Source organism: Scyliorhinus canicula, chromosome 7 (genome assembly GCF_902713615.1).
Source record: "Scyliorhinus canicula chromosome 7, sScyCan1.1, whole genome shotgun sequence".
Classification (NCBI taxonomy): domain Eukaryota; kingdom Metazoa; phylum Chordata; class Chondrichthyes; order Carcharhiniformes; family Scyliorhinidae; genus Scyliorhinus; species Scyliorhinus canicula.
This window is the reverse complement of record NC_052152.1, coordinates 61,726,467-61,741,458: the sequence shown is the minus strand read 5'-3', so window position 1 is coordinate 61,741,458 and position 14,992 is coordinate 61,726,467. Positions and strand designations below refer to the sequence as shown.

Below are 14,992 nucleotides of genomic sequence, written 5' to 3'. Positions count from 1 at the left end.
CAGCTTTATAGTCTCAGCAGTGACAGCCAGGAGTGGTGGCCACTGCTGGGACTACAGGCAGCCTTGCATCGCTAAGGTTTCAGATAAATCTGGGGTCAGGGTTTTTTTGTGCTAGGTGGGGAACCGGGTTCAACAGGTTGTTTTTGGGGGGGGGGGGGGGGGGGATGTTTGGGATGTTCGACCTTTGAAGAGGTGCCCCAATTAGCCAAGGGGCCCTGGAAGGGAGGAACCCCCTGCCCAACACCAAAAAAGTTTCTGGACTTCCCAGTAGTGTGCCCTACCCAACCCCACCCATCCTCCACCACGGATAAATATCAGGCGAGGTGAGATAAGTGCTCACCCCAGGGCCTTAGTAAATCAAAAAGGGGTGGGCTGCAGACAGCTGAATTTTACATGCATCTCCCAACCTCAAACCTGCTGGTGTGAGGGTGTAAAACCAGCCCCAAGTATCCTAGAGATATTGTAGCAGTAGCAGTGAGAGGATGAGTTTTCAGGAGTGAGGAATGATGGGGCATGGTAAGTAGTTCCCTCTTCTTTCCATTTCCATCCATTGACTCAACCTTTTTCCTTCACCCTACTCCCTGTCCCTACTTAAGACGACTGCTTTGAATAATGAATAATCCAGGGACAGGGTAGGGTGGCCACCTGGCCCTTCCATGGAATGTGGAGACCTTGGCACTGCCTAGCTGTTCCCTGGCACTGCAACATAGCACTGCCAAGGTGCCTGCGTGGCCCTGCCAAGCTGACAGGAGCACTGCCAGGGTGGCAGCCCAAGGATGCCCAGGTGCCAGGGTGGCACTGCCAAGGGTCAGGGCCCGAGGAGGGTGGAGGGGAAGTTTGAAGGATGGGGATTTGCAAGGCAGGTAAGTAGGAGTCTCTGGGAGGAGGGAATGGTGGGTGGGGGTGTTTGCTGTAAGGGGGCTTAGCCTCCCCCCCCCCCCGGGACCCCATAGTGGGGTGTTATCATTTGGGGATGTGTGAGGTAGTGCCCATATGTGTGGAGGGTGACATGCCCATGGGTGGTGAGTGTGGGGGACCCACAAGCTCACTTAGAGATTGGGGTACCCTTTCAAAATGGCAGCCATATCGCGGAGTTCAACTCCCTAGTGCGGAAAAAAGTTCTGTGGGCCAAACCGGTGGGAAACTCCCCAGGGCCGAAAAAAGGGGCCAAGTGTCATTGGATAGTGCTGGGGAACTCGACGGCAGAGCCAGCGGAAAACTCCCTGAAAACCCACCACAAACGAACTTAGAAATGTGTCTCTTGAATTCTGCCCAAAATTGAGTGTTTTTACAAAGAGATTTCCACCCTTGCCCACCTGCTGCTATTGAATTTCAGGACCATGTTCTCTGGCACCATTGGCATCTCAACTTTACTGCACTGCTTTATTTTATGTTCAATCCTGACCAAAAATTTATTTTTTTCTGAGCCTACCTTTTAGTTTGGAATTATCCCATTTCGGGCTGGATTCTCCACTCCTGCCGGTTCGGTGGTGGGTGGGAGTGGAGAATCCAACAGGTGCCGAAAAATCAGAAACCCACTGGCAAAGAACAGTTTGAAATTCTCCCAATGGCGGGTGAATGACATGTGGGTTCTCCCGCTGCCTGCTGGCGTGAACATAATAATAACCTTTTATTGTGACAAGTATGAAGTTACTGCAAAAAAAACCGCTAGTCGCCACATTTCAGCCCATCATTTGCATCTCAAGAATGCTCATTAAAATAGCCTCTCATTGAAACCCCATCAGGCCTTCCAATCTTGTGTCATGCCAGCGGGAAATCCATCAGCCTCAAACCTGTTTCAAATAGAGTGACATGTACAAGGCAATGGAGGACAAGGGGAGAGGGTAGGAAACTTGACCACAACATTGATTGGATCCAAAACGTCTGTAGGGATGGTTGCTGGAGGATAAGATCTACCCAATTAAACAACGGCTCATGATTCCAGTACAATTCAACATGCTCCTACATAGAGCAGACTATAGGACTTCTGACGGTGCGATTGAGATGCCTGGACCACTCAGGTAACTCTCTGCAATATACACCAGATAGGGTTTCCTACCAAATCTCAATAAACTGTGCCCTTCACAATCTGACTATGCAAAGAAGTGAGCACTCCCCAGAAGGATCAGAGGATGTAGTGTGAGAAACATGACAGATGGGATTGTGGTGTTCTAAAAGTCTCCATGAGAAATGTGTCCTCGCTCGTGGATGTGTGAGATCTGTGAAGAGAGTCACTGTTCGAGTACATGATGCCGTGATGAGAGTTTGATATTGCAGGAAGCCGAGAGAAGATTTACCCTGTGTTAGGATACCAGACCAGACCCCACCCTGTTGTTAGTATACCGGACGAAAACCCCAAACAATTTTTGCTTTGTAAAACTGTGAGGAAAGGATACTTCACCCCAGGAATGGTGACTCTGACCAATAGGTATCTTTTATGTTAAAACTAACTTTAACTTAACACAGAATTAACCACATTATCAAAGAGATAGCTTTACAATTATCAGTTAAACACAATTCTAAAACACAAAGAAAACCTCAAACTTAATCTCTTACACCTGCCACTAATTCCAATTAAGCAACCCAATACAGTTCAAATACCACTAACCAGTTTATTTTCTTATCTGTGCAGATCGTTGGAGAGAGAGATATATCATTTATCAGGATCAACCTGAAAATCCTTCTATCTTGTCAGACTCTTCTGCTCAATCTAACAGCATTTGACAAAACTGCAAAATACAGACAGACTTGGTTCCTCCTATTAATTACATTATCTGTACCCTACTAAGATGTTCCATCACCTGCGTAGCTAGGACTAAATACAATCCCTCATAAATTATCTACTCTCCAGGGAATCTCTAGCAATCAAGACAATATCCCATTAGTCATTTTTCTATAAATTGTTAAAATCAACCTTTGCGTCACCATTTATAACTATTACAGTGCTAGTGGACACACTTGCTCTATGTATTTTAAACCATGGTTTTTAATAACTTACTGCCACAAATACAAAATAACATATAACAATTTCTATATTCATCACACCTGGCAGGGTGAATGAGTTTGTTCATCCAGCTGCTACTGGCATGGTTGCCAGCCACGCTGACCTCCTGGGCATCAGGACCATCAGGCCAGGGAGGTGAGTTTGGTGTGCTTCCTAGAGCCTTCCCTTGGGTAGAGGACATGCTTCTGCACCCGGACTCCTCGAATCAAGGTCTCAAGGGCCCAATGGTTAAATTGAGGTACCGACTTCTCCTTGAAGCTGCTAGCCATTTACCTCTGCGATCCAGACATCCCGCGCAGTCTCGTGAAGACATAGTGGGCTGGAGAGAGTGAAATGATGGTGTTGGACTGACAGTTATATATGGCAACTGGACCTTTGCACACGCGAGGTGACAGCAGATGGACAAATCAGGTCCCGACCTGCCAGGTGATTCGGAGAGATGTGCACTATTAATGAGGCGCAAGCACGGAATTAGGCCTGATTTTACACCATTCTGACCAGTGGGGAATGCTCCAAGAAAAATAATGGAGAATTATGCTCTATATTCCTGCTGTACTGGCTGTCACACCTCCAGCTGGGCCTCTGTTTTGTATTGAAACTATATTCTGTTGGGACTGTCTCCATTTTACCCTGAGGCTGCAAATTCTGCTTCCCTACTTGAACTTATTTTCTGAGCTAGCTCTAATCTATTGATGTTTATTGCTTATTCATGCTTAACAATCCAACCTGCTTTGGGTTCTGCTCCAATGGTACTGAATGATCACTGTATTGCAGCTCTCTGCTTGCTTTCTGTGGCTGCTGATTCCACTCTGCTTCACTCATCCTTTAGAGTGCATTAAACCACTTCAGCTGACTTGCTTTGCAATTCCCTCTGTAAAGCATCTTAACTGTCCACTTCCATCACTTTCCTCACTGAAAGCCTTCCTTAAACCTCTTTGACTATATTTTCATCTCCTTTCCTCATCGTTGGCTCAGCGCCCATTCTTTTGATGTCAATGTTATGCAGTCGTTTGGAAAGGAAGTTTTTTTCTCCATTGTAGACATTCTAAAAATACAAGTTGTTGCTATTACTTTTGTTCCAAAGCACTGGGAAATGTTCGGAGATTTAACAGTGCAGGAGGAAAATTCATTAGCTGAGCTGACATTCGGGAAAGAACTCCTGGAGTTTGCCTGTACTGCGAAATTGAGATTTGAAGCCCTGGATAAATCTTGATAGCTAAACAGGTGAGGCTAAGACTTTGCTGTGTTTGGGAAAAACTGTGGTTTAGTGACAGGAGAGGATGAACCAGAGCAATTGTCCGCCTCCACTGGGAGTGATTCCGGTGGCGAGGTCCACTTGTGTTTTTAAAAATCAAGAAACAGACGCCGTGGCTGATGAGGGAGAGAGGAGGTAGGACATACCCACCCCCCACCCACCCCCACCACGGGATCGGGGTGTCCAAGCATAGACCACCATTGCCGTGCTGCAAGGTAACCATCCTGCTGCATACCCTACTGACCACCCACATTGGCCCTGGTGTTGCAGAGTGCCAAAGCCTTATGTGCGGAGTAGAACACATTGACGCCGCTATCGAGACACTGGAGAATTGCGATTTGGCGTGAACCCGGCATCCTCCTCGATTTCAGTGTCATAACCCGCCCAATCGCCATTCCCGATTTTGGTATCGGCTGACGGAGAATTCTGCCCTTAAGAATTTCTAATTTTTAAGAGAAATTACAGCTAGAAGAACAGGAAAATTCTTAATCTGCATAGCTAGAAGTGACTTGATTATCAGTGTGATACCCGGAGCATCGTGGTCAGATTTTAATGTATTACTGATGGATCAGCAACGGTATTGCTCACGTAAGTCAGAGGTTGTGTAATTTTATAAGTGTGGAGGCATTATGCCATGCATGGTATGATGTTTTCTAATGCGCAGCGGTGTATTCCTTTAAAGCTACAATATAATTGTAACAAATGTTTTGATCAACTACTAGCAGCACGGTAGCATTGTGGATAGCACAATCGCTTCACAGCTCCAGGGTCCCAGGTTCGATTCTGGCTTGGGTCACTGTCTGTGCGGAGTCTGCACATCCTCCCCGTGTGTGCGTGGGTTTCCTCTGGGTGCTCCGGTTTCCTCCCACAGTCCAAAGATGTGCAGGTTAGGTGGATTGGCCATGATAAATTGCCCTTAGTGTCCAAAATTGCCCTTAGTGTTGGGTGGGGTTACTGGGTTATGGGGATAGGGTGGAGGTGTTAACCCTGGGTAGGGTGCTCTTTCCAGGAGCAGGTGCAGACTCGATGGGCCAAATGGCCTCCTTCTGCACTGTAAATTCTATGAACTGTCAATCAGAAAGGGATATTTCTTTTTTTTAAAGTATAAATATTGTTTCGTAAATACAGGCTTATAGATCTGTCCCATTTTAATGGTTGTATGGAGAAGAAACTCTGAAGATTTGCATGTGTTTAATTAACAGCTTATAAATACATAGCACCTTGAGATTGTTTTCAGTGTAATATATATCTAGGAAGGTAAAAGTATACATGTAAATTCACACATAAACACATATTTATGCACAGAGAACTAGTTACAATGCTGATTTTTACAAAGATTTTAATAGTGTAAAATGTATCTCTCAAACACACTTACGTGCACAGACTGGTGCAGCCACTGACCAGATACTGTTGTACTGACAAACGCTTGCTTTGCTTCCTCGCAATTCATAGCCGCCCATGCAAGAAAATTCACAGGTTGCCCCATAGTTATCCCCGTCACTGGAGCATTTTATTGAGCCATTGTCTGGTGGAGTGAGCTTCCCACAGCGTCTAACTGGTAGCAAACATAATTCAAAGCACAGTTGTCAGAAATAAATGCATTGCTTTTCGCTGTTTTTAAAATCTTTGGAATATAAAATAACTATGAATAGCCTGTTTGCAGTAATTCACTTTCTGTAAGTAAAACTGTGTTAAATTAACGATATAAACATATTTTTCCATGACATAATTTATAGACTTCTGCTTTTCAGTTTTGAAGTCAAATTAGGATGTGAATATTTAAACTGTGGTCAAACCTGCTATTCATAGTCCCACATGGTTGACATTGTCCAGTTTAATTTGGAAGCTTAATAAAAATAAATATTTTTTAAATAATGAAGGATTCCGATAAGGTTGATGAACTATGCACCATTTTACTTTCCCTCCTGCTATCTGCCTGCATGGGTCAGGTGCCCAGGGCCTTTATTAAAATTAGGCTAAATAGAAAATCAGGGCTTGATAAGGATAAAAGGAGGGTTTTCCTGCTTCACCAGTCAGATAGATAACATAAACGAAAGGTTAAAGTGATGAACCTGAAACACAAAGTCCAAAATCTTACTTCTGGAGGCTCTTCTTGAGGGTCCTGTTAACCACAGTGAACAGTGGAGTCCTCGGTTGTGGAAAAAGGAGGACATATCAGAGACACAGATATGTATGGTTACATCGTCAGGGGATGCGAAGGATGGGGAGAAACTGGGAGACAGGAATTAAATCTTTGCAGGAAGCAAGGCATGAAGAAGTATGGATGAGGTAGCTGTTGGAAGTCAGTGAGCCGATGATGAATATTTGTTGATCACCTATCCCCAGAAATGGAAACTAAGAATTCAGGCAAGGCAAGTGAAGAATCGGGGTGGACCTTGTCAAGGTGACAAAAGGATGGAAGTTGGAAGCAATGTTGAAGATGTTTTGGAATTGGAGGCAAAAGTAGGAAGAATCGCCGATATACTCATCAATGTATCTGAAAACAAGTTGAGGGGCGGGGCCAAAAGTAGAACTGGAACAAGGAATGTCCCCCCCCCCCAAAAAACAAAAGACAGGTTTATCTGGTTCCCAAATGGGTACCCAGAGCAATGCCTCTTATTTAGGGGAAGTGCGATTAGTTAGAAGAGAAATTGTTCAATGCAAGAACAAGTTTAGCCAGATGGAGAAAGGGGGTGGGTTGTGGAAACTGGTTGGACCTTCATTCAAAGAAAAAGCAGAGAGTTTCTACAGATTGGCAAGAACTGACTGCTGTGTCCAGATCATTTGAGCAGTGAACTGCCAATTGAAGAGTGTCACAGAAAAGCTGGGTGCTTCCAAATAGCAGTAAGTGAGAATTACTCTGGACTGTTCTTCTGCACCTGCTCTCAGATTGGTATTGGGAGAAACCCAGGGACATTCATCTACTGGTCTTTCCCAGCTAGGGGAAAGCACAGGTAATCACAGGTAAAGGAAAGTTAGAACATATGGCTGCAAAGTTCGATGCATATTTGATATTACACATCCATTTTTGAGATTCGCTTTTTCACACGTCTCAGCATTTCTCTTTGGTTACCAGAGTGAAAAATCTCCCAGATTAGAGGAAATAAATTACAATAAGAACTCACATTTACATAGCTCATTTAATGAAGTAAAACATCCCAAAGGGGCTTCACAGAAGCTTTATCAGACACAATCTGACACTCAGCCACATATTAGGGCAAATTACCAAAATGTTGTTCAAAGGGGTAGGTTTTAAAGAGCATCTTAAGGGACAGAGAGGCAGACAGGAATAGGGAGGTAATTCCAGAACTCAGACCCAAGGCAGAAATCCACAAAGCACAAAAGGCCAGATTTGAGGGACTGCAAAGTTCTATGGAAAGACATGGCTATAAATTGCCTAAACTATGCCTTCCAATAGGATAAAACAATTACCACCTTGAAACTGGACACGGAGGTTGCAAAAGAAAATAATCTGGAAAATAAAGTCGAACATTTGTACAGCATTTTATTTATGACAGTGACCTCAATTAGTGTAAAATGCATGTAGGACTTACCTTGCACCTTAATTGTAAAGCGGCATGAAGCCTTATTTCCAGCCCTGTCAAAAACCGTATACTGAATTTTATGTTGACCCTCAGGAAAGTCTGAGCGAGGAGGGAGGCCTTTCAATATAACACTAAAATAGAAGAAAATGTGTTAATATGGAACTTTGTTGCATCTAATCAAATCTAACTTAATTCAAATGCCAAGATGTAGCAGTATAATTTTGCCCAAGTAATACACTCATCACCGCAACGTTAGTCATGAGCAAAATGCTCATAAAGCCTCATTCTGTCATTGATCTGGAACTATGTAAACTGTGGTGCTAGATAACACTGATCGCTGTCCTGGATGATTCATTTTGGATGTGACAAGTGCAGCTCCTATTATAACCTGTATCGCCTTGTGTAGAACCATTATTTTGGAATAAAAAATGTTATTCAAAATTTTAAATTTCTTCATTTTAGATCTGTACCTTTCCGCCTCCACATTGTGGATAATGTGACAGCTCCTTTCTCAATGGCCACTGTATGTTGCAATAATCAATGTATAATGTACTAATCAAATTTATGAACTTGAATACATTGAAATAGAGGATGCCAATCAGAAAACTTTATACGAATTATTGCTCTGAAAATTATTAATACCCAAACCAAAATTATCACCATAGATTGTACAGTATTAAGCAGTACCATGGAACTAACTGACTCCTTTCACTCTTTTATTTCTTCTGCCCCACTCTATCCAAACTCCCCAACCCGCCACTATGCCATGGTTAAGAAGACAGAGAATTCCCCCCCACCCCCACCTCCATTCCATGACCAAAACAAAAATAAAACTGTTCAATGGAGGCTGGGGCAATTCGTCTTCTGATTTTTTTTTTCCCCTCTCTTTGCTGGGGCGTCAACCAGCGCTTCAGTAAACGTTCTTCAAAACGGCAGAAACTTTTCTTTTATTAACCCACTGCTGTGCACTGTTGCAACTGGGGACATCATTTCAGAATTTTCCATGACTGAAATGCAAATTAAGTAGCAAAATAACCAAACTATAATAGAATTTATCAGGGTCAAAAGTTAACAAAGCAACAATGTGAAATTTTGTACTTAACGTAATTACTTGTCACTTTGCATTAGTTATATTTTTTTAATATCAACTTCCATGATATTTTCGGAAAAGAGACATGAACTTCTCCATTCAATACAAATTAAAACGCGTTTCGGCAAATGAAAATGAATCCTTGGGGGAAATGAATCCTTGATAGTTACCAACTGAATTATGAATCCCCACGGTTTCCAATCTGATGCTACCTGCCAATAGTACACTATAAATTATTCATTAACCTTCAAAGATGGCTAATTTGATAGAGAGTATTATGAATCATAATGCATTGAAGATTTTAGATTGATCTATCCTTATGCACGAATGGAGCTAACAGCTCCAGGTAACTAAGATTTAATTGGAAACACAGCACAGTGTTAAGTGATTACAGGCCATATGGTCCTTTCATGTTTATTTCAAACTCTGCTTTTATTTGAAGAAACAGCACAGCCCAGGACACAAGAAAATTTGTTACTCAACAAACAAATAAGATTTAATACGTTTATTATTTTGCTTTAAAGCCTCTCTTCCTGACAGTTAATCCTAGTCATTTTAACCTTCAGAAATGCACTCCGTTCGGGTCATGTAGGGATTCTAAAGTTTTTTTAAATTTAGAGTATCCAATTCTTTTTTTTCCAATTAATGGGCAATTTAGCGCGGGCCAATCCACTTACCCTGCACATCTTTGGGTTGTGGGGGCGAAACCCACGCAAACATGGGGAGAATGTGCAAACTCCACACAGACAGTGACCCAGGGCCGGGATCGAACCCAGGTCCCTCAGCGCTGTGAGGCACCAGTGCTAACCACTGTGCCGCCCCAGAGATTCTAAAGTTTAACATATATTACCATTATTGTTATATTAGTATTGAAGGTCAGAAGTAAAGCAAATTTTTTTCCAAGTCATTATTAATACCATATTACATATTACAATTGTTTGCATCAAAGCATCCTTAGGTCACTAGTTTGTTTCCAAATAAAGGACAAGATTTGTGTGCCCAGTTTTTTGGCACACTATTATAGAAAGAACATTAAAGCCATGGAGCGTAATAAAGTAGATTCAGCAAGGTGAAATTAGGAGCATTTCCACTGGAGGAAGGAGGAGAGATTTAAAATGGTGAAAGATTTAGACAGAGTGAAAGATTTTATTTTGGAGAAACAGCGAGAAGGGAGTTGTGATCAAGATTGCAACTTCACGAGGAGACAGGTTAGAGGACAGTCAATTGTTGGAGTTTGAGGAAATCATTGAGGCAGAAAATTAGACAGATATTTGAAGTGGATGGTGACATTGGTCTATGGGTAAAAGAAGATTTATAGGATTAGTTTAGATTGCACTAACAAAGAGCTGACACAGCTACAATGGGCCATTATGGCCAATGCACTCATTTTGTACTGCAAGCATCTGCTTCTGTTGGTGAGATCACCAGTGTAGAAAGGCTTTTCATTTTCTTTTAACCCTTTATTAAAGAATCTGAGTTTCCATTTAAATCTTATATTAATTGAAAACTTTTATCTGCCTGCTGAATACTCCATTTACTCCTTGTTCATCACCCCAGGCTTTAAAGTATTGAGAAAAATGGGCAATTGTAGTACCGGATGGAGACACAACCTCCAGTGAAGAGGAGAGTGAGAGGAAGAAGGGCAAATTGAGAGAGGTCCAGGATGCACAAGGCTGCATGAAGGGGCCAGAGCTATGCCACACACAGAGGGCAATGAAACCATCATATATCTTCAGCAGAGGTATAGACGGTCTTATGCAGCCCCTCGATTATACAGACAGAGAATTACATCCCCTTCACACAGGGCAAGCAGAATCAACAAATTAGAGCCTGAGGGTTTGTGACATTTGCAAGTTCCCCCAGGGTACAGAGCTATTGATTGGACAAACGTCAGCATTAAGCCTCCTGCTGAGCAGCCCTGCTCCTTCATCAACAGGAAGGGTTTACACCTCAGAGATAGGTAACTGGGTCAATAGCAGCAGCAACCCCGGGGGGGGGGGGGGGGGGGGTGCATTATTGTAGTGTTTATTCTGTAACTTTATAGTGTGTTAATTTGCGTTGTTGTTAAAATGCTGGGTTGTTCATGGGGATGGGGCGAATGTATATGATTGTTAATATTATTGTTATTTTCGGTATTTTACTAAGGTGCGTTATTGTTGTATAAAATCAAAATTTCTCAATAAAAATTATTTTAAAAAAAAAGGAAGGGTTTACACGCATTGAACATCCAGCTAGATCATCAATGACAAATCATGCAGGTCTCGGCCCAGGAAGCAGCAACAACCCATTCACTCTTTGAAACTCCCAGGTGCCAGACCTATTCAGTGGCTCTGAAGCAAGGGGTACCCATTGAACAGATGGCTAATAATGGCCAGGAGGGTGCCCAGAACAGAAGGAGAGAAAGAGATACAATGACACCCAAAGAAGAACCAAGGCCATTGTTGGACAGGCCATCAGCCTCTTGATAATGACATTCAGATGCGTTGACAGATCTGGAGGGGCATTGCAGTATGCTCCCTCAGAGTCGTCCCTGATGATTGTGGTGTGCTGCGTCCTCCATAACATCGCTATCCAAAAATAGGGGATTCCCTGGAGGATGAGGGCATGGCAGATAGGGGCCAATCCTCGGAGGACGAGAGTGAGTATGAGGTGAGTTGAGGGAGCACTGCAATGTTCAGGTTGAAGGCCCTGGCTCAGAACACATGGGTGGTCGTGGCACAAGAGATGCCATAATAAGGTTTCAATAGTGTCAAAAGGGCCGGCCTCAGAGATACATTTACACTATGTGTCCAAACTCATTTCCATGTGCAATGTGTGACTCATGTCACTGGTTTTCCAAACATAACGAGGCATGCTGCCCTGCAACAATATTATCAAGCTTCTGTTCACCTCCTGACACAAGTCCCACAGCCACAGCATAGTATGAAAACATCAGCATGAAGGACCATGAGGTCTGGGTTTATTTATAAACTTGCCATTAGTTACATTCATAGGAATAAGCTTCTCACCCATGTGTTTCTCCTTTGTTGACTAATGTGGAGTTTCTTTTGATGACTTTCCAAGTGCTCCACCCTCACTTGCTGCGGCACTGGAGAGGTAGATGCTCTGCCACCTCCCTTGCCTTGGATGACTTCGAGGGCGTCCTCTGGGTGGCTGTGGTCATGAGTGACCTGTCAATTTGAAGCCTCCTGCTGAGAGGCAGGAGGATCTCCTGTCATCATGGCACTACACGAGGACTGTGCCAATGGTGGGTGGACGGAGGAGATGCTGCCCCCATCTGAAGCCCCCCCCTCGCCTTCTGGTGAGATCCCAGGAGCTAGGTTTGTGCCCATGCTTCCAGTAGCTCTGGCTCGGGGGTTGGGACACATACCTATGCTTTTGTCTGCAATATGCTTGGTTTGTGCCTTCAGGACCATCAGCAATCTGTCCATGGAAGAAGCTCGGTGCTCCGAAGAGTGGGTGATTGCTGTGCACCTGGTCTGGATGGACACCTCCACAATCTGGGCCAGAGCACGCAACCCATATGACATACCCGTCAAATCTTCACAGATCTTGCACTGGACATCCAGCATTTGCCACATTATGGATGAGTCCAGAGGCTCAGCATCCAACTCAGAATCTCCCTGGACACTCCTGCCTAAGGCCTGCTCCACGTCACTCTCCAGCAGCTGCAAGAATGACTGTGAAGTGCGCTCACTTGTACTTCCCTCATTCTGATGCACAGGACTAAGATGCCACTTTCTGTGTTGGTATTAGGGACAGAGAGAGGATGTGACGCTGCATCCTCACCTTGGAGGGCAGTGGCAGGGCAGCACCCGGAGGAGCGCCTGTGGAAGAGGCTTCACCTGTGACAGAAAGACACAAGTCAGGGGATTAGAGGTCATCTCAGACCTTCCCACACAAAACTCAGCAACATGAAAGATGAGACTATGCAGACTTGTACAAACACCTGGAGCCTCCGATTATGAAGCTTCTGTGGATTTTTGTCTCGGAATGATTTTACTGAGATTCATTGCATCATGCCAACCCTCCATCCTCCTCCCACTTGTGCCTTTTCCTTTTCTATCCATTTGTGTAATTTTCTACACCTCACCAGGCCCAAGCTTTCCTCCAATCTCGCCTCTTGCCTATGTTCCTGGATGACTTTGTGCCAGCAAGCGTCAATGCCTCCTCTTCAAATGGAGTCGGGACTACTAGGCCGAGAACAGTCCTGCCAAGCCAGCCTCATCTTGGGGGGGCATTTTACTCCTAAAAAGGTGTGTCAAATTGAAACCATCAGCACTGCCAGCTTATTTAATAGCAGGGTGTCGACACATTATTAACAAGGTGTATGGCAGCCTAGATGCTGTGCACATCCCTTATCTAAGCAGTCTGCCAAATATCTCCCCCCAGCCCCCACCCCAAATGTAAGTGTCACCAAAGTCCCAGATCCATAGGCTGCTCTCCCCTTTGAGTGCTGACTGGTGGTGATTTAACCTGAGGGTCGCCACACCTCAGGTGAGGAGCAAGGTTGAGAAGGTGGGACCTTCATGAATAACCTTAGCTGGTACGGGAAATGAACCCTGCTTTTGGCTTTGCTCCACATCACGAATCAGCCATCCAGCCAACTAAACTAACCGACCCCAATACTACTCTCCAACTGGACCAAAGCTATAAGCACACAATGATATTGGCGCTGACAGCAATGTCTTTGTTGCATCATACAGCCCTGGAGCTCCAGCCAAACTCACACTCCATTCGCGATGGCAACCTGTAGCACAGTGGCACAAGATTAAGGAGAAATTATCCACCCTGGACATCCTTGTGTAGTCACTGAGCCTCTTCTGGCATTGAGACCAGGTTCTCCTCATCAGCCCAACACTGCTGGCGTCCTCAGCTACCTCCTCCTAGGCAGCACGTGTTTTGTCAGATGATTTGGCACTGCACAGAGGAGGGCTCCGAGAGAGTCACCATTAAATCAAGGGGCTGGTTAGGCCCATCTCCCCGCTTCACCCTTCGCTCCAATGGTTCTGGCATCTCTCCATTTGGACAAAGTGGCAAAGGTTGGACACATCAGAACTCAAAGAATCCACACTCATGTTAAAAGCCTGCAAAACTCTGAAGGCCCAATGAGCCTCACAACCTTGACGAATACCGGAATTTCTGGCTCCCCTGCCACGGGTCAGTGTAAATTACTGGCCGTGCCCTCATTCCGCATCACGGTCAACTAACTTGAAGGCTGGACTTCCCACCCTCCAACACTGATTGAGCAGAACAAAGGCCTCAAATCTACCCTGCAAAGTCAATTGCTCCAATTAGCACTTTATCGGGCGTGTTTCAATTCTGGGCTCAGAGGTCGGAATGCCACCAACTTCCAGGTGCAGAACCTGCCACCACCCGAGTGCATTATTCAAAAATTCTAATCATGGATAGACAAAAATGAATTAAGGCTTCTTATTTACACTGGCGTGGCACTGTCAATGCCCAAAAATTACAACCATCGCAATAAAACTAGACTCCAGTTCGCAAAACAGCAAGATTGCCCTTAAATAAAAATTTGGACCTTTCCAAGCTACAAAGAGCAAAAGTCCCCTGGAAGCAAAGGCAGACTGACCCTCAGACAAACAAGTCACGGCTCCATATACAAAACAAACAGATTCATCTACAGGCAGAAAGCCATGTCTTGGGCAGTACCCTCTACAAGTACAGGGGCAGACGTCCAGTTCTAATACATTATTCAAAGAAATGGGAGGGAGCATAATTCGCTTTGGTACTTAATTTTTAAAACTCTTCCATGGGATGTGGGCGTCACTGGCAAGGCCAACATTTTCTGCCCATTGTGACACTTACAATTGCACACAAAGACTCGAGGCATGTACAATCGAGGCTTTATTGCTGTGTGATGCTATTCCTCTGGCGGCAGCTGTAGAATAGGATCTCAGTGACTCACACGCATATTTATATACAAGCTCCGTGGGCAGAGCTAGCCGGCAGGGGCTTACCGGAGGAACCTGTATTACAGGTTCAGCCACACATCCCCCTACTGCAAGTGTAAATACCTACAGTGGTTATATCACCACACCCATCCAGAATTGCCCTTGAACTGAAGGTTTGCCAGG

General features: G+C 44.4%; 1 protein-coding gene across 2 annotated transcripts in view; it reads right to left on the bottom strand.

Moving 5' to 3' along the window:
- srpx (sushi-repeat containing protein X-linked) overlaps positions 1-14,992 on the bottom strand; it is an 83,080-nt gene that overhangs the window by 10,797 nt on the left and 57,291 nt on the right. For both annotated transcript variants that reach the window (XM_038802145.1, XM_038802143.1), the window contains 2 exons: positions 7,814-7,935; positions 5,635-5,814 (listed from right to left, as the gene is read on the bottom strand). In XM_038802145.1, coding sequence (XP_038658073.1) covers positions 5,635-5,814; positions 7,814-7,935 — 302 coding nt within the window. The remainder of the gene's footprint in view (positions 1-5,634; positions 5,815-7,813; positions 7,936-14,992) is intronic.